At 34.0% G+C, this 20,526-nt stretch overlaps 1 protein-coding gene across 1 annotated transcript in view; it reads right to left on the reverse strand.

Annotated features, from left to right (window-relative positions):
- Positions 1 to 1,653: 1,653 nt before the first annotated feature.
- Positions 1,654 to 20,526, reverse strand: part of LOC143227920 (cell adhesion molecule Dscam1-like) — a 159,748-nt gene continuing 140,875 nt past the window's right edge. Inside the window, exons 14-18 of the mRNA XM_076459275.1 lie at positions 10,526 to 10,674; positions 8,246 to 8,389; positions 7,273 to 7,437; positions 5,350 to 5,420; positions 1,654 to 1,800 (exon numbers count right to left, since the gene is read on the reverse strand). Coding sequence (XP_076315390.1) covers positions 1,654 to 1,800; positions 5,350 to 5,420; positions 7,273 to 7,437; positions 8,246 to 8,389; positions 10,526 to 10,674 — 676 coding nt within the window. The remainder of the gene's footprint in view (positions 1,801 to 5,349; positions 5,421 to 7,272; positions 7,438 to 8,245; positions 8,390 to 10,525; positions 10,675 to 20,526) is intronic.

Genomic DNA, 20,526 nt, shown 5'->3' on the forward strand with positions numbered 1-20,526 from the left:
AGTAATATGTATATACAGATGTTGTTAAGACTAAAGTAATATGTGTATACAGATGTTGTTAAGACTAAAGCAATATGTGTATACAGATGTTGTTAAGACTAAACTAATATGTGTATGCAGATGTTGTTAAGACTAAACTGATATGTGTATACAGATGTTGTTAAGACTAAACCAATATGTGTATACAGACGTTGTTAAGACTAAACTAATATGTGTATACAGATGTTGTTTAGACTAAAGTAATATGTGTATACAGATGTTGTTAAGACTAAACTAATATGTGTATACAGACGTTGTTAAGACTAAACTAATATGTGTATACAGATGTTGTTAAGACTAAACCAATATGTGTATACAGATGTTGTTAAGACTAAACTGATATGTGTATACAGATGTTGTTAAGACTAAACTGATATGTGTATACAGATGTTGTTAAGACTAAAGCAATATGTGCAGACAGATGTTGTTAAGACTAAACTAATATGTGTACACCGATGTTGTTAAGACTAAAGCAATATGTGCATACAGATGTTGTTAAGACTAAACTGATATGTGTATACAGATGTTGTTAAGACTAAAGTAATATGTGTATACAGATGTTGTTAAGACTAAAGTAATATGTATATACAGATGTTGTTAAGACTAAAGTAATATGTGTATACAGATGTTGTTAAAGACTAAACTAATATGTGTATACAGATGTTGTTAAGACTAAACTAATATGTGTATACAGATGTTGTTAAGACTATACCAATATGTGTATACAGATGTTGTTAAGACTAAACTGATATGTGTATACAGATGTTGTTAAGACTAAACTGATATGTGTATACAGATGTTGTTAAGACTAAACTTATATGTGTATACAGATGTTGTTAAGACTAAACTGATATGTGTATACAGATGTTGTTAAGACTAAAGTAATATGTGCATACAGATGTTGTTAAGACTAAACTAATATGTGTACACAGATGTTGTTAAGACTAAAGCAATATGTGCATACAGATGTTGTTAAGACTAAACTGATATGTGTATACAGATGTTGTTAAGACTAAAGTAATATGTGTATACAGATGTTGTTAAGACTAAAGTAATATGTATATACAGATGTTGTTAAGACTAAAGTAATATGTGTATACAGATGTTGTTAAGACTAAAGCAATATGTGCATACAGATGTTGTTAAGACTAAACTAATATGTGTACACAGATGTTGTTAAGACTAAACTAATATGTGTATACAGATGTTGTTAAGACTAAAGACTCACTCCAAACATCTGCGTGGTTACAGAAACAGTGTTATTCAGTAATCGTGTATCTTAGGGAAATAAGCAGACACGTGATTGAAAAAGACCGCGGGACACATCTGTCACGTGAGGCACGCGATTTTTAGTAACACGTTTTTACCAATTGTTTGTTGAGTGATGCACTGTATTAAAACTAATATTCAACTAGTGATATTAAAACTACCAGAAACTCTTAGATATTTTGCAACCATTTAAAACTCAAAAGATTCTATTATCGGGCTTTTACTACAGATAAAACATCACATGAGTACCGTCTTCGAGGGTTCTTCCGGTTACTGGATCAGAACGAGGACCGGCACCTTTCTCATTGAAAGCCTGGACAACCACCGAGTAGAACGTGTATTTTCTCAGTCCCTTGAGATCACGGTGAAGTCCAGCAGTCTCTGTGGGTCCCGCTTCGACAGTTTTGTACTGATACTTTCGGAGGAGTTTGTATGTTTGTAACCTACATAATATCCTTGTATCATTCCGTTTCGCACACTTTCTGGTGGTGGCTGCAAATGGGAAACAGAAAGATGATTTGGAACCATTGTTGAAAACTTACGTTACATATATATTACACTTAGAAGCTCAGGGTTATAATAATAGAAGAGGTGACTGATACAGTCACAAAGGTTGAGGGACAATAACGAAACGGAGAATATTACAGTAGCAGAGGTTGAGGGACAATAACGAAACGGAGAATATTACAGTCACAGATGTTGAGGGACAATAACGAAACGGAGAATATTACAGTAACAGAGGTTGAGGGACAATAACAAAACGGAGAATATTACAGTCACAGATGTTGAGGGACAATAACGAAACGGAGAATATTACAGTCACAGATGTTGAGGGACAATAACGAAACGGGGAATATTACAGTCACAGATGTTTAAGGATAATAACGAAACGGAGAATATTACAGCCACAGATGTTTAAGGATAATAACGAAACGGAGAATATTACAGTCACAGATGTTGAGGGACAATAACGAAACTGAGAATATTACAGTCACAGATGTTTAAGGATAATAACGAAACTGAGAATATTACAGTCACAGAGGTTGAGGGATAATAACGAAACGGAGAATATTACAGTCACAGATGTTGAGGGACAATAACGAAACAGAGAATATTACAGTCACAGAGGTTGAGGGACAATAACAAAACGGAGAATATTACAGTCACAGATGTTGAGGGACAATAACAAAACGGAGAATATTACAGTCACAGAGATTGAGGGATAATAACAAAACGGAGAATATTACAGTGGCAAATGTTGAGGGATAATAAACAAGGGGTCCAGACTACAAACTATATTATTTTAAGGATAATAATAAAATAGGGCATGAAACATTTATTATAATAAATGCTGATGGATAATAACAAATGTGTGTGTGTTTTGTTATACCAAATTCACATCGGGCAATCTGCTGAATCCGTCCAACTGTCCCGCTGGGAGATTATTCCACGGTGTCTACCCTAACAGAATTTCTCATTTTTAGTGATATGTATCTCACTGTTTTATTACGATATTTAAGCCGTACGTTTATTATCCGTACTTTATTATTATCCGGTTCCCTGCTGGTACAGCGACAAGTGTACGGATTTACAACGCTGGAATTTGAGGTTCAATTTCCACAGCGACACAAGAGAAAGCCTAATGTTGCTTAGCGTAAACACCAACAGTTTTCTCAACTGGTTGAATTATAACTGTTTCTGTTTAAAACAACTGTTAATGTTGTCGTTATATGAATATGGTCATCCCTTATAACATTTGGAGAAACAATTCTTCCATCTGTACTGGATCTCTTTCACTCGTTGTAATGTTATTCACATGTTTCAAATCAGAAGAAAAATCCAATTAAAGATACGCGGTAAAAAATAAAAGTCTCTAATATAATTACAAATAATTTGAAATTGACCAAAATTATCACTTAATATATAATAATTTAAATATAATTACCTCCGTCTTGGTAGTTAATTAGATATACGTTATGGTTTTTCTGCAATGTTTATCTGAAGTGTCTTTTTTTTTTAGACAAATTTTATTTTATGACAACCATGCTTACTTCTGATCTATATTTTACGCTTTGTAAGATTATGTAGATCGATAATACCACCGACACTGACAATATTAATTGTGTTTCTTCCTATTTTCTTTGTTCATCCAGTTCTGTAAATGTTCAGTATATTTTATACAATGAACTAACTTCTCTAATGATTCCAGTTTCATGTTGGTTCTTTCTTTTACTTTATTTTTTGATACAGAACACAATGTTTCAAATGTCTTTAGTAATATTAGATCAGCTCTCACGTTTCTTGTTTTTCTAAGTAATTTTAAAGATTTAAAAACAAAGAAACAAGGACACGAATTACCCATTCTCTAACGGACTAGAGTAACATTTCGAAATATGTATTTGGTTTATACAAACTGATAAGACGTTGCCTTCTGAAGTGCACAGAATGATACACATATTCAGAGCGACACCTGACGTCAAAAACTAACATATAAAAATAATAAAAAATAAATATTTATATATTTGAACAACGTTGAGTTATCTATGAAACGGATGATTGTTTTTAGATATTCATTTGATTACGACAAGTATAAATTTAAAATTAGAAACAGAACTTGTGTAATCTTGACAGTGTTATTTTAATGTCACCATCTAACATAATTTCGTCATAGACGAGTTTCCCAATATTTGCTTGTTCGCATGCGTGCAAAGTTACGCAACGAATTTCTGGTGCCATGTCCACAGAGGCGATCGAACATCGAATTTTAACACTATAAGCCTATTATAACACTATTATTGCTGAGGGACATTTCCTCACACTTCTTGTCCTAACCTTTTCAGTTTCCGTTTCCGTAAATGTAAATACAGACACGTGACTATAATTTATCAACAAGTTGTAAAATCAACACTTTTCGTTTTTTTATGTTGTCTACTTATTTTAAGAACACGTTGTGTGTTAACCCTCAAATCACCGAATCAGTATTATTCAGGTCACTACTGATGGTCGTGGTGGTGGGGTCTACACATGGTATCACGTTGATTCGTTTTATGTTTTTGCTGTTAAAATATTAAATCAGGCACGTCATGGCCAGGTGGGTTAAGGCGCTTGACTCGTAATTCGAAGGTCGCGGGTTCGCATCCCCGTCATACCAAACATGCTTGCTCTTTCAGCTATGGGGGCGTTATAATGTGACGGTCAATTACATTATTCGTTGGTAAAAGAGTAGCCCAAGAGTTGGTGGTGGATGGTGATGACTAGCTGCCTTCCCTCTAGTCTTACACTGCTAAATTAGGGACGGCTAGCGCAGATAGCCCTCGTGTAGCTTTGCGTGAAATTTAAAAAAAAAACCATTAAATGTGAAACATTAACAGATACAATTGTACAAAGTGAGTTATTTTATATGCGAAATGCTAAACGAAACTCTCTCTCAGAAACTAATAGTATTATCTGCATTTGTAATTAAATGTTTTACGTTATCCATACTTTATTAAAGACCGTGTAGCTCACAAAATTATGGACCTATAAGCAATTTGGTCCGTAAACATTTAAAGCAGATATGTTTCAAAGGGCGCTTGAGGATTTCATTGCTAATTTTAGGGTTAACAGTATCACAATAGTAGACCGGTAAATTTATCCGTAGTTTCAACTCTCATAATTCAGTCAAAAAACTGTTTTTAATCAACAACTACAGTATCCAGGGCCCTGGCATGGCCAGGTGGTTAGAGAGCGCTCCACTCGTAATCCGAAAGTCACGAGTTCGAATCCCCGTCACACCAAACATACTCGCCCTTTTAGCCGTGAGGGCGTTATAATGTTAGGTCAATCCTAATATTCGTTGGTAAAAAAAAAGTAGCCCAACAGTTGGCGATGGGTGGTGATAACTATCTGCCTTCCCTCTAGTCTTACACTGCTAAGTCAGGAACGGCTAACGCAAATAGCCCTTGTGTAACTTTGCACGAAATTAAAAATCAAACAGCATCCAGGGGCTATCTGAGAGTAGCACATGGAGTTAAAATGAAGTGACAAAAACGAAAAACTTACCAGCCACGACACTCGCAACGCTTCTGACGTCACACTTTCAACGCTAATCGAGGTAGGAGGTCCGGCAGGAGCTACAGAAATGAAAATAAACCAGGGGTTTCTCTTAAAGAAATAAATTTTCATTTTAGTTAAATTCGAAGATTTTAAAGAAGGTTATATTTTTCTTAAACTTAAGCACAAAAACCAAATAGGGCGTAATAAATAAATGACGGATAATAAAAAACTGTTTGTTTGGATTGGGTACAAGATTGCACAATGGGCTATCTGTGCTTTGCCCACCACGGGTATCGAAACTCGGTTTTTAGCATTGTAAGTCCGTAGACATACCGCTGAGCCACCGGTAGGCTTTATAAAGGGATCCCCAGCACGTTTAAGGACTCATACTGCAAATGTTCGAGGTTCGATTTTCCGCTGTTAGAAAGACTGGTGTTATATCTATTAGTAATTAGTGTCTAACATGTAAGTAATAAACAATACTTATTATGACACGATCGTAATGTCTGCTTGTTGTAGACTTTAGCATGCACCCATACACTGGACTGTCTGCGCTCTGTCTAACCCAGGAACTGAACTCTGGATTTTAGTGTTTCATATCTATAAATTCACCTCTGACCCACCAAGATCCAACTGTTATGCTAAATCAACTCTACTGATTACTGAACTCTTTTCACACAGATAAAAGAAATGTAGAAATAAATTCAAGAATAAAACATTACTTAGGCCAGGTGGTTAGAGGGCGCTCCACTCGTAATCCTAGGGTCACGGGTTCGAATACCCGTCACACCAAACATACTCACCCTTTCAGCCATAGAGGCGTTATATTATAAGTGCCAGTCCAGCTATTCGTTGGTCAATGAATAGCCCAAGAGTTGGCGGTAGGTGGTGGTGACTAGCTGCCTTCCTTCTATACTTACACTGCTAAGTTATGGACGGCTAGCGCAGATAGCCCTCGTGTAGCTTTGCGCGAAATTAAAAAAAAAACAAACCAAAAACAAACCCTCTGGTCTTGCACTGCTGAAGTATGGACGGGTAGCACAGGTAGCTCACGTGTAGCTTTGCGCGAAATTCAAAACAAATCAAACAACATAACTGAAGTTCTACGTATTAGTACCACTTTAAATTACATGTCTTTTGGTACGTGCAACAACTTCACATAAAATTCATAAAACAAACAGAGAAAACATTATTTACCTTCAAATAATAAACGTATAGAAGAACAAAAATATGTTGTAAATGATAAAAGAATCGCCGTACTCTTTTAAAACCGATAAAATATTGATAACCAAAAGAATAAAATGTTATATTTACTCAAAACTCCATTCTACGCTTTCTAAAATATTTATTAAAGTTTCCTAAAGACATGACTTCAGACACTTCTTTTTATTTATTTCAAAGCTACACGAGGGCTATCTGCGCTAGCCGTCCCTAATTTAGAAGTGTAAGACTAGAGGGAAGGCAGCTAGTTATCACCACCCACCGCCAACTCTTGGGCTACTCTTTTACCAACGAATATGGGATTGACCGCACATATAACGCCCCCACGACTGAAACGGCGAGCATGTTTGGTGTGACGGAGATTCGAACCCGCGACCCTCAGATTACGAGTCGAGTGCCTTAACCCACCTGGCCATACCGGGGCCTTAGAAACTTTAAAATATAATTCAGGTATTTATATATTAAAAGAAGATTATGGTCGCCCTATGTGATAAATGTTTAACCGAAGCTTCAGATAAGATTATCTTATTTTCTCCTCCAAATTTATTAATATTTTTGTAATGACAGTTGTTTTAAATCTCTATAACATACATGTGTTAAGCCTAATTTAGAAGTAACTTCATTCACAGGAAAACATTTGCAACATGTTAAAAACAAATAAACGAATTTTTTACATCGTTAGTTTCGTATGAAACACTATTGACCTACTTTCTGCTTCTGTCGTAACAGAAACTTTGTTGCTGAATTTGCTCACACCAATGACATTCTCCGCTGCAATAAATAGTTCGTATGACGTAGCAGGCTTCAACTTTTCCACTCTACTGGTCACGTCACTACTGGGAACCGTTGCGTTGTGTATAGGCCTATAGTTTTCTTTAGAATATATAATGTATATTAATTAAATGATTCGTCAAATTATTTGAATACTGGATTATATTTGTACGCTTACTTAACAATAACTCAGAAACAAAAATATAAAATGCAGAAAAAAATGTATTTGGTGAACTCGCTTTCTTTGTCTTGTGAATACCACTAAATTAACTTAAACTACCTAATATTACGGATGAACTATAGAATGTTTTCAGTAGTAGGAATTTAAATCGTTACAGTTTCACTTATTCCTTTGTATAACATGAATGAGAAATGCATTAAAGTAATTTTTAAAGTATGAATTAAACTCACGTTTTAGTTAATAATAGCATTCGATGACAGAATGTATTCATATAGAATATCGTTATTCTGATAATTTTGAAAAGTAATAATACAAAGTGATACCGAACACGAAAAAAGCGCATGTTATGGACTCTACAGGTCACATTGGAAAATCAATGTTAGATAATTAAAGAAAGGCCTCAAATTTTCCTCAGGTCTTTTTGCGCACGTTTATCTCACGTGTACAAAGATAATTTCTTTGTAATAAATTTAATTCATGAAAGAAAAATATTGTTTGTTGTATTTGCTCAAAGCTACAACAGATTTATCTACATTAAACCACACCTATACCACTAAGCTTTAGCAACGAGTAATAAAATTAGAAAACCCCTACATCTGAAAGAACGAATATGTCTGATTATAAGGTTTGAACCAATGAGCCACAGATTGGGAGTTCGAGTATCCCAACTATCAGACAATAAATCAACTGGAAGATACCAAATAATAATAAATAATTAAAGACATTTACCACCTTCAGACACTCTGGTAGACTGCCAGAATATATGGTAACTTGTGATTGGACTGTTTCCGCCAAAAGGAGGATCCCATTCAAGTTGTACAGAACGACTGGTCGTTTCTACGATGCGAATTCTTTTCGGTGGATCTGGTGGCTCTAGTGAGGAGCATGATAAAATGAAATATTGACTATGTCAATATTGAATGTATAGAGACATACACACACACATATATATTACCCTATCTAGCTAATAAATTGTTTGTTCGTCTCTAATTAAGCACACATTCTATGCTCTAATCTGGCACTGCAAATCCACAGACATACCGCTGTTCTCCTGAGGCTGGCTAATAAGGTAAAAAAACTTATTATTTGTTTTTTGACTGTCCCTCTAGCTGATACGTAAAGAAGTAGAAAAGAATGGATATTTTTCCAAGATGGGTAGAATAAACATTTTTCTTGTTCCTCAGTTTTTATTAAGAGAGAAGAAGTTACGTACTATATGACCTCAGAAGTCATTATATTTATACCGTCAAGTCTAAATCGTAAAACAAATGGAACTTACTGGAAGTCAAAGACGATTATCTCACGAATCTGTAAGATGTGACAGATGCATCAACAAAACATCCATAACGAACTGAAATTCTAGACGGGAGAAACTGTACCCAAACTGGACAGAGGTCAGCAAGAGCTACGGGAGTAATATGCATCCACTACAGCGCCTCACCAATGGTCATCAATTTCATGAAGAACAAATGATGCAGGAAATTAATTTTGGCAATTTCTGTTCTATTTGTAAAGCATTAGTTTCAACTGCCAAAAGAAATACATGCCCACGATTATACAAAGTCAATAACGATTGGGCTGTTGACCAACGGAAATTTGTCTTGTGATTAGATGAGCCTTGAAACAAATAGACGAATTCTTGATGACGAGAAACCCACTTGAAATAAAGATGTATCTCAGAACGGCTGTTATGGGTATTAACACTTTTATTGATAAACAGAAAACAACGTTTCGACCTTCCTTGGTCATCTTCGATGTGGGACAGATTTTCATTGAATAAACTGGATCTCTTGAACTCTCTGAATAATTGTACATTTCATAAGCATTTAGGAAAAGGATTTAACCAGAGTTTGAAGGTGATGGGCATTTTAAAAACAGGTATTATCACCTGGTAATGGGTATTACCACCATCTAGTGATGGATATTTTCAAGAAAAGTACCACCATCTAGTGATGAATATTTTCAAGAAAAGTACCACCATCTAGTGATAGATATTTTCAAGAAAAGTACCACCATCTAGTGATGGATATTTTCAAGAAAAGTACCACCATCTAGTGATGAATATTTTCAAGAAAAGTACCACCATCTAGTGATGGATATTTTCAAGAAAAGTGCCACCATCTAGTGATGGATATTTTCAAGAAAAATACCACCGTCTAGTGATGGATATTTTCAAGAAAAGTACCACCATCTAGTGATGAATATTTTCAAGAAAAGTACCACCATCTAGTGATGGATATTTTCAAGAAAAGTGCCACCATCTAGTGATGGATATTTTCAAGAAAAATACCACCATCTAGTGATGGATATTTTCAAGAAAAGTGCCACCATCTAGTGATGGATATTATCAAGGAAACTACCACTATCTAGTGATGGATATTATCAAGGAAACTACCACTATCTATTGTTGCAGGAGCAGCGTTGTTCGTAGTCTGTTTAAATAGTATGAAGAAGAGTTCCCCCATATTTCATGGCTAGCACAACCTCCAGATCTGAACCCATCTGAGAATCAAAGAAACATATTGAAGTGTACTGTCAGTGCACATATTTACCTTCAATCGTGTAGGATTATGAGACAGTATTATTTGAGAAATGAACACAACGTATTACAAATGAAAGTGAGTGAAGCCTACACCACGATGGTTTCAACTTGAAATTAAGGAACTCGTGACACAACAAGCTATTAAACAAGAGTGTCATTATCTTCACTGTAGCATAACATTTACGTTTATCGTGGTGAGATTTATTGAAGATTACTCATCAGAGTCTCGTTCTTAGGAAGGGAAAATTTGTAGAATTAATTACAGTTTATAGAACAGTAATGTTTGTTTTGTATTTCCTTAAGTCTTTAACCGGACTAGCATTTGTATGTAGCCGATAATTTAAAACCTTGCACGACTTTGTCAATTTACACTAATATTGCAGTTTGCACTTCAAAAATGTTATGCGATCCGGAACGTTGGCACCTCAGTTCATACACATTTAACTTGTGGTTATCACAAAACATACCTTGTACAATCAATTGGATGTTGGATTCATCTGATCCATAGTCATTAGAAGCCTTGCACGTGTACAGAGCTGAGTCATCCCTGCCAACAGAACTGACTGTAACTTCAGACTTCAATGTGTCACCAGAGGTCGCTTCATTTTTTCGTATTCTGAAAATATATTTTTCATAGTGAAAATATAAAATACTACATTAAAATAAGGTTATGAACTGAAATGTTGTTATTGAGCTAATTCAATGCTTAAAGTCATTGTTCGGTTGTTGTTGTTTTGAATTAAGCACAAAGCTACACAATGGGCAATCTGTGCTCTGCCCACAACTGGTATCGAAAAAAGGTTTTTAGCGTTGAAAGTTCGCAGACATACCGCTCTACCACTGGGAGCGTCATTGTTGGAAATCTAACCATGAGATTTTTGGTATCAGATAATTCAACCATGAGATAGTTGGAACCAGATAATTTAACCAATGAGATATATGGAACTAAACAAATGTAAATTTCTGTACAAACACTAATTCACCGTTCACTGAGTCAGACACAAAGGTACTTTTAACTGAAACATGCATTACGACACTGTTGATTGTGACAGACACTGTGATACTGTTGACCAGTGTTTCCAGTGACCTGCTTGACCACACAACAATCAATCAGGTCACGAACACTTCATTAGTCCAGCTGACAACATCGTCAGTAATGGTGAGGAGTCTAAACACACTGATGACCTTAATGACTTTGACAGTCGATAAGACCTGAAGCGAAAATAACAAACTGGTGAAATTGCGATACGGGCTAAATATCCAATAGGGACAATAGTCTAAAAATACCCCCATAAAAACGGGCAGCACAAATACTTACATTGACATGATTCATATAAAAATAATTGTTACTCACATGAATGGAAAAATAGAAACAAAACTGTTTATTGAGTATGATATCAACAATGTGTCTTATTTAAAAGACAGTTACAGTTTGGATCACTAAAACACCTATTGATAGAGCTCCAACAATGTGTATTATTTAAAAGAAAATTACAGTTTGGATCACTAAAACACCTATTGTTAGAGCTCCAACAATGTGTATTATTTAAAAGAAAGTTACAGTTTGGATCACTAAAACACCTATTGTTAGAGCTCCAACAATGTGTATTATTTAAAAGAAAGTTACAGTATGGATCACTAAAACACCTATTGTTAGAGCTCTAACAATATGTCTTATTTAAAAGACAGTTACAGTTTGGATCACTAAAACACCTATTGTTAGAGCTCCAACAATGTGTCTTATTTAAAAGACAGTTACAGTTTGGATCACTAAAACACCTATTGTTAGAGCTCCAACAATGTTTCTTCTTTAAAAGACAGTTACAGTTTGGATCACTAAAACACCTATTGTTAGAGCTCCAACAATGTGTATTATTTAAAAGAAAGTTACAGTTTGGATCACTAAAACACCTATTGTTAGAGCTCCAACAATGTATATTATTTAAAAGAAAGTTACAGTATGGATCACTAAAACACCTATTGTTAGAGCTCTAACAATATGTCTTATTTAAAAGACAGTTACAGTTTGGATCACTAAAACACCTATTGTTAGAGCTCCAACAATGTTTCTTCTTTAAAAGACAGTTACAGTATGGATCACTAAAACACCTATTGTTAGAGCTCCAACAATGTGTATTATTTAAAAGAAAGTTACAGTTTGGATCACTAAAACACCTATTGTTAGAGCTCCAACAATGTTTCTTCTTTAAAAGACAGTTACAGTATGGATCACTAAAACACCTATTGTTAGAGTTCCAACAATGTGTCTTATTTAAAAGGCAGTTACAGTTCGGATCACTAACAACCTATTGTTAAAGCTTCAACAATGTTTCTTATTTAAAAAACAGTTACAGTTTGGATCACTAAAACACCTATTGGTAGAGCTCCAACAATGTTTCTTATTTAAAAGACAGTTACAGTATGGATCACTAAAACACCTATTGTTAGAGCTCCAACAATGTTTTTATTTAAAAGACAGTTACAGTATGGATCACTAAAACACCTATTGTCAGAGCTCCAACAATGTTCTTATCTAAAAGTCAGTTACAGTATGGATCACTAAAAACCTATTGATAAAGCTTACACAATGTGTCTTCTTTAAAAGACAGTTACAGTTTCGATCACTAAAACACCTATTTTTAGAGGTTCAACAATGTGTCTTATTTAAAAGACAGTTACAGTATGGATCACTAAAACACCTATTGTTAGAGCTCCAACAAGATGTCTTCTTAAAAAGACAGTTACAGTGTGGATCACTAAAACACCTATTGTTAGAGCTCCAACAATGTGTCTTCTTTAAAAAACAGTTACAGTTTGGATCACTAAAGCAACTATTGTTAGAGCTCCAACAATGTTTCTTCTTTAAAAGACAGTTACAGTTTGGATCACTAAAACACCTATTGTTAGAGCTCCAACAATGTGTATTATTTAAAAGAAAATTACAGTTTGGATCACTAAAACACCTATTGTTAGAGCTCCAACAATGTGAATTATTTAAAAGAAAGTTACAGTATGGATCACTAAAACACCTATTGTTAGAGCTCTAACAATATGTCTTATTTAAAAGACAGTTACAGTTTGGATCACTAAAACACCTATTGTTAGAGCTACAACAATGTGTCTTCTTTAAAAAACAGTTACAGTTTGGATCACTAAAGCAACTATTGTTAGAGCTCCAACAATGTTTCTTCTTTAAAAGACAGTTACAGTTTGGATCACTAAAACACCTATTGTTAGAGCTCCAACAATGTGTATTATTTAAAAGAAAATTACAGTTTGGATCACTAAAACACCTATTGTTAGAGCTCCAACAATGTGTCTTATTTAAAAGACAGTTACAGTTTGGATCACTAAAACACCTATTGTTAGAGCTCCAACAATGTTTCTTCTTTAAAAGACAGTTACAGTTTGGATCACTAAAACACCTATTGTTAGAGCTCCAACAATGTGTCTTCTTTAAAAAACAGTTACAGTTTGGATCACTAAAGCAACTATTGTTAGAGCTCCAACAATGTTTCTTCTTTAAAAGACAGTTACAGTTTGGATCACTAAAACACCTATTGTTAGAGCTCCAACAATGTGTATTATTTAAAAGAAAATTACAGTTTGGATCACTAAAACACCTATTGTTAGAGCTCCAACAATGTGTCTTATTTAAAAGACAGTTACAGTTTGGATCACTAAAACACCTATTGTTAGAGCTCCAACAATGTGTCTTATTTAAAAGACAGTTACAGTATGGATCACTAAAACACCTATTGTTAGAGCTCCAACAATGTGTTTTATTTAAAAGACAGTTACAGTATGGATCACTAAAACACCTATTTTTTAGAGCTCCAACCATGTGTCTTATTTAAAAGAAAGTTACAATATGGATCACTAAAACACCTATTGTTAGAGCTCTAACAATATGTCTTATTTAAAAGAGAGTTACAGTTTGGATCACTAAAACACCTATTGTTTGAGCTTCAACAATGTGTCTTATTTAAAAGACAGTTACAGTTTGGATCACTAAAACACCTATTGTTAGAGCTCCAACAATGTTTCTTCTTTAAAAGACAGTTACAGTTTGGATCACTAAAACACCTATTGTTAGAGCTCCAACAATGTGTCTTATTTAAAAGACAGTTACAGTATGGATCACTAAAACACCTATTTTTAGAGCTCCAACAATGTGTCTTATTTAAAAGACAGTTACAGTTTGGATCACTAAAACACCTATTGTTAGAGCTCCAACAAGATGTCTTCATGAAAAGACAGTTACAGTTTGGATCACTAAAACACCTATTGTTAGAGCTCCAACAATGTGTATTATTTAAAAGAAAATTACAGTTTGGATCACTAAAACACCTATTGTTAGAGCTCCAACAATGTGTATTATTTAAAAGAAAGTTACAGTTTGGATCACTAAAACACCTATTGTTAGAGCTCCAACAATGTGTATTATTTAAAAGAAAGTTACAGTATGGATCACTAAAACACCTATTGTTAGAGCTCTAACAATATCTCTTATTTAAAAGACAGTTACAGTTTGCATCACTAAAACACCTATTGTTAGAGCAACAACAATGTTTCTTCTTTAAAAGACAGTTACAGTATGGATCACTAAAACACCTATTGTTAGAACTCCAACAATGTGTCTTATTTAAAAGACAGTTACAGTATGGATCACTAAAACACCTATTGTTAGAGCTCCAACAATGTTTCTTCTTTAAAAGACAGTTACAGTTTGGATCACTAAAACACCTATTGTTAGAGCTCCAACAATGTGTATTATTTAAAAGAAAGTTACAGTTTGGATCACTAAAACACCTATTGTTAGAGCTCCAACAATGTTTCTTCTTTAAAAGACAGTTACAGTATGGATCACTAAAACACCTATTGTTAGAGTTCCAACAATGTGTCTTATTTAAAAGGCAGTTACAGTTCGGATCACTAACAACCTATTGTTAAAGCTTCAACAATGTTTCTTATTTAAAAAACAGTTACAGTTTGGATCACTAAAACACCTATTGGTAGAGCTTCAACAATGTTTCTTATTTAAATGACAGTTACAGTATGGATCACGAAAACACCTATTGTTAGAGCTCCAACAATGTTTCTTATTTAAAAGACAGTTACAGTATGGATCACTAAAACACCTATTGTTAGAGCTCCAACAATGTTTCTTATCTAAAGACAGTTACAGTATGGATCACTAAAACACCTATTGTTAAAGCTACAACAATGTGTCTTCTTTAAAAGACAGTTACAGTTTCGATCACTAAAACACCTATTGTTAGAGGTTCAACAATGTGTCTTATTTAAAAGACAGTTACAGTATGGATCACTAAAACACCTATTGTTAGAGCTCCAACAAGATGTCTTCTTGAAAAGACAGTTACAGTGTGGATCACTAAAACACCTATTGTTAGAGCTCCAACAATGTGTCTTCTTTAAAAAACAGTTACAGTTTGGATCACTAAAACACCTATTGTTAGAGCTCCAACAATGTTTCTTCTTTAAAAGACAGTTACAGTTTGGATCACTAAAACACCTATTGTTAGAGCTCCAACAAGATGTATTCTTTAAAGACAGTTACAGTATGGATCACTTAAAACACCTATTGTTAGAGCTCCAACAATGTGTCCCCTATTTAAAAGACAGTTACAGTTTGGATCACTAAAACACCTATTGTTAGAGCTCCAACAAGATGTCTTCTTTTAAAAGACAGTTACAGTTTGGATCACTAAAACACCTATTGTTAGAGCTCCAACAATGTGTCTTATTTAAAGACAGTTACAGTTTGGATCACTAAAACACCTATTGTTAGAGCTCCAACAATGTTTCTTCTTTAAAAGACAGTTACAGTTTGGATCACTAAAACACCTATTGTTAGAGCTCCAACAATGTGTATTATTTAAAAGAAAGTTACAGTTTGGATCACTAAAACACCTATTGTTAGAGCTCCAACAATGTTTCTTCTTTAAAAGACAGTTACAGTATGGATCACTAAAACACCTATTGTTAGAGCTCCAACAATGTGTCTTATTTAAAAGACAGTTACAGTTTGGATCACTAACAACCTATTGTTAGAGCTTCAACAATGTTTCTATTTAAAAACAGTTACAGTTTGGATCACTAAAACACCTATTGTTAGAGCTCCAACAATGTTTCTTATTTAAAGACAGTTACAGTATGGATCACTAAAACACCTATTGTTAGAGCTCCAACAATGTTTTTATTTAAAGACAGTTACAGTATGGATCACTAAAACACCTATTGTTAGAGCTCCAACAATGTTTCTTATCTAAAGTCAGTTACAGTATGGATCACTAAAACACCTATTGATAAAGCTCCACAATGTGTCTTCTTTAAAAGACAGTTACAGTTTCGATCACTAAAACACCTATTGTTAGAGGTTCAACAATGTGTCTTATTTAAAAGACAGTTACAGTATGGATCACTAAAACACCTATTGTTAGAGCTCCAACAAGATGTCTTCTTGAAAAGACAGTTACAGTGTGGATCACTAAAACACCTATTGTTAGAGCTCCAACAATGTGTCTTCTTTAAAAAACAGTTACAGTTTGGATCACTAAAGCAACTATTGTTAGAGCTCCAACAATGTTTCCTCTTTAAAAGACAGTTACAGTTTGGATCACTAAAACACCTATTGTTGGAGCTCCAACAAGATGTATTCTTTAAAAGACAGTTATGGTATGGAACACTAAAACACCTATTGTTAGAGCTCTAACAAGATGTCCTCATGGAAAGACAGTTACAGTTTGGATCACTAAAACACCTATTGTTAAAGCTCCAACAAGATGTCTTCTTTAAAAGACAGTTACAGTTTGGATCACTAAAACACCTATTGTTAGAGCTCTAACAATATGTCTTATTTAAAAGACAGTTACAGTTTGGATCACTAAAACACCTATTGTTAGAGCTCCAACAATGTGTCTTATTTAAAAGACAGTTACAGTTTGGATCACTAAAACACCTATTGTTAGAGCTCCAATAATGTTTCTTTTTTAAAAGACAGTTACAGTATGGATCACTAAAACACCTATTGTTAGAGCTCCAACAATGTGTTTTATTTAAAAGACAGTTACAGTATGGATCACTAAAACACCTATTTTTTAGAGCTCCAACCATGTGTCTTATTTAAAAGAAAGTTACAATATGGATCACTAAAACACCTATTGTTAGAGCTCTAACAATATGTCTTATTTAAAAGACAGTTACAGTTTGGATCACTAAAACACCTATTGTTAGAGCTTCAACAATGTGTCTTATTTAAAAGACAGTTACAGTTTGGATCACTAAAACACCTATTGTTAGAGCTCCAACAATGTTTCTTCTTTAAAAGACAGTTACAGTTTGGATCACTAAAACACCTATTGTTAGAGCTCCAACAATGTGTCTTATTTAAAAGACAGTTACAGTATGGATCACTAAAACACCTATTTATAGAGCTCCAACAATGTGTCTTCTTTAAAAGACAGTTACAGTTTGGATCACTAAAACACCTATTGTTAGAGCTCCAACAAGATGTTTTCTTGAAAAGACAGTTACAGTGTGGATCACTAAAACACCTATTGTTAGAGCTCCAACAATGTGTCTTCTTTAAAAAACAGTTACAGTTTGGATCACTAAAGCAACTATTGTTAGAGCTCCAACAATGTTTCCTCTTTAAAAGACAGTTACAGTTTGGATCACTAAAACACCTATTGTTAGAGTTCCAACAATGTGTCTTATTTAAAAGAAAGTTACAGTTTGGATCACTAAAACACCTATTGTTAGAGCTCCAACAATGTGTATTATTTAAAAGACAGTTACAGTATGGATCACTAAAACACCTATTGTTAGAGCTCTAACAATATGTCTTATTTAAAAGACAGTTACAGTGTGGATCACTAAAACACCTATTGTTAGAGCTCCAACAATGTGTCTTCTTTAAAAAACAGTTACAGTTTGGATCACTAAAGCAACTATTGTTAGAGCTCCAACAATGTTTCTTCTTTAAAGACAGTTACAGTTTGGATCACTAAAACACCTATTGTTAGAGCTCCAACAATGTGTCTTATTTAAAAGAAAGTTACAGTTTGGATCACTAAAACACCTATTGTTAGAGCTCCAACAATGTGTCTTATTTAAAAGAAAGTTACAGTTTGATCACTAAAACACCTATTGTTAGAGCTCCAACAATGTGTATTATTTAAAAGAAAGTTACAGTATGGATCACTAAAACACCTATTGTCAGAGCTCAAACAATGTTCTTATCTAAAAGTCAGTTACAGTATGGATCACTAAAAACCTATTGTTAAAGCTTACACAATGTGTCTTCTTTAAAAAGACAGTTACAGTTTGGATCACTAAAACACCTATTTTTAGAGGTTCAACAATGTGTCTTATTTAAAAGACAGTTACAGTATGGATCACTAAAACACCTATTGTTAGAGCTCCAACAAGATGTCTTCTTAAAAAGACAGTTACAGTGTGGATCACTAAAACACCTATTGTTAGAGCTCCAACAATGTGTCTTCTTTAAAAAACAGTTACAGTTTGGATCACTAAAACACCTATTGTTAGAGTTCCAACAATGTTTCTTCTTTAAAGACAGTTACAGTTTGGATCACTAAAACACCTATTGTTAGAGCTCCAACAATGTGTATTATTTAAAAGAAAGTTACAGTTTGGATCACTAAAACACCTATTGTTAGAGCTCCAACAATGTGTCTTATTTAAAAGAAAGTTACAGTATGGATCACTAAAACACCTATTGTTAGAGCTCTAACAATATGTCTTATTTAAAAGACAGTTACAGTTTGGATCACTAAAACACCTATTTTTTAGAGCTCCAACCATGTGTCTTATTTAAAAGAAAGTTACAATATGGATCACTAAAACACCTATTGTTAGAGCTCCAACAATGTGTCTTATTTAAAAGAAAGTTACAGTTTGGATCACTAAAACACCTATTGTTAGAGCTCCAACAATGTGTCTTATTTAAAGACAGTTACAGTATGGATCACTAAAACACCTATTGTTAGAGCTCCAACAATGTTTCTTCTTTAAAAGACAGTTACAGTTTGGATCACTAAAACACCTATTGTTAGAGCTCCAACAATGTGTTTTCTTTAAAAAACAGTTACAGTTTGGATCACTAAAGCAACTCTTGTTAGAGCTCCAACAATGTTTCTTCTTTAAAAGACAGTTACAGTTTGGATCACTAAAACACCTATTGTTAGAGCTCCAACAATGTGTATTATTTAAAAACAAATTACAGTTTGGATCACTAAAACACCTATTGTTAGAGCTCCAACAATGTGTCTTATTTAAAAGACAGTTACAGTTTGGATCACTAAAACACCTATTGTTAGAGCTCCAACAATGTGTCTTATTTAAAAGACAGTTACAGTTTGGATCACTAAAACACCTATTGTTAGAGCTCCAACAATGTTTCTTCTTTAAAAGACAGTTACAGTTTGGATCACTAAAACACCTATTGTTAGAGCTCCAACAATGTGTTTTATTTAAAAGACAGTTACAGTATGGATCACTAAAACACCTATTTTTTAGAGCTCCAACCATGTGTCTTATTTAAAAGACAGTTACAGTTTGGATCACTAAAACACCTATTGTTAGAGCTCCAACAATATGTCTTATTTAAAAAGACAGTTACAGTTTGGATCACTAAAACACCTATTGTTAGAGCTCCAACAATGTGTCTTCTTTAAAAGACAGTTACAGTTTGGATCACTAAAACACCTATTGTTAGAGCTCCAACAATGTTTCTTCTTTAAAAGACAGTTACAGTTTGGATCACTAAAACACCTATTGTTAGAGCTCCAACAATGTGTCTTATTTAAAAGACAGTTACAGTATGGATCACTAAAACACCTATTTTTAGAGCTCCAACAATGTGTCTTATTTAAAAGACAGTTACAGTTTGGATCACTAAAACACCTATTGTTAGAACTCCAACAATGTTTCTTATTAAAAGACAGTTACAGTATGGATCACTAAAACACCTATTGTTAAAGCTCCAACAATGTGTCTTCTTTAAAAAAGACAGTTACAGTTTGGATCACTAAAACACCTATTGTTGAGAGCTTCAACAATGTGTCTTATTTAAAAGACAGTTACAGTATGGATCACTAAAACACCTATTGTTAGAGCTCCAACAAGATGTCTTCTTGAAAAGACAGTTACAGTGTGGATCACTAAAACACCTATTGTTAGAGCTCCAACAATGTGTCTTCTTTAAAAAACAGTTACAGTTTGGATCACTAAAACACCTATTGTTTAGAGCTCCAACAATGTTTCCTCTTTAAAGACAGTTACAGTTTGGATCACTAAAACACCTATTGTTTAGAGCTCCAACAAGATGTATTCTTTAAAAGACAGTTACAGTATGGATCACTTAAAACACCTATTGTTAGAGCTCCAACAAGATGTCCTCATTAAAAGACAGTTACAGTTT

The sequence above is a fragment of the Tachypleus tridentatus genome, chromosome 10 (genome assembly GCF_004210375.1).
Source record: "Tachypleus tridentatus isolate NWPU-2018 chromosome 10, ASM421037v1, whole genome shotgun sequence".
Classification (NCBI taxonomy): Eukaryota; Metazoa; Arthropoda; class Merostomata; order Xiphosura; family Limulidae; genus Tachypleus; species Tachypleus tridentatus.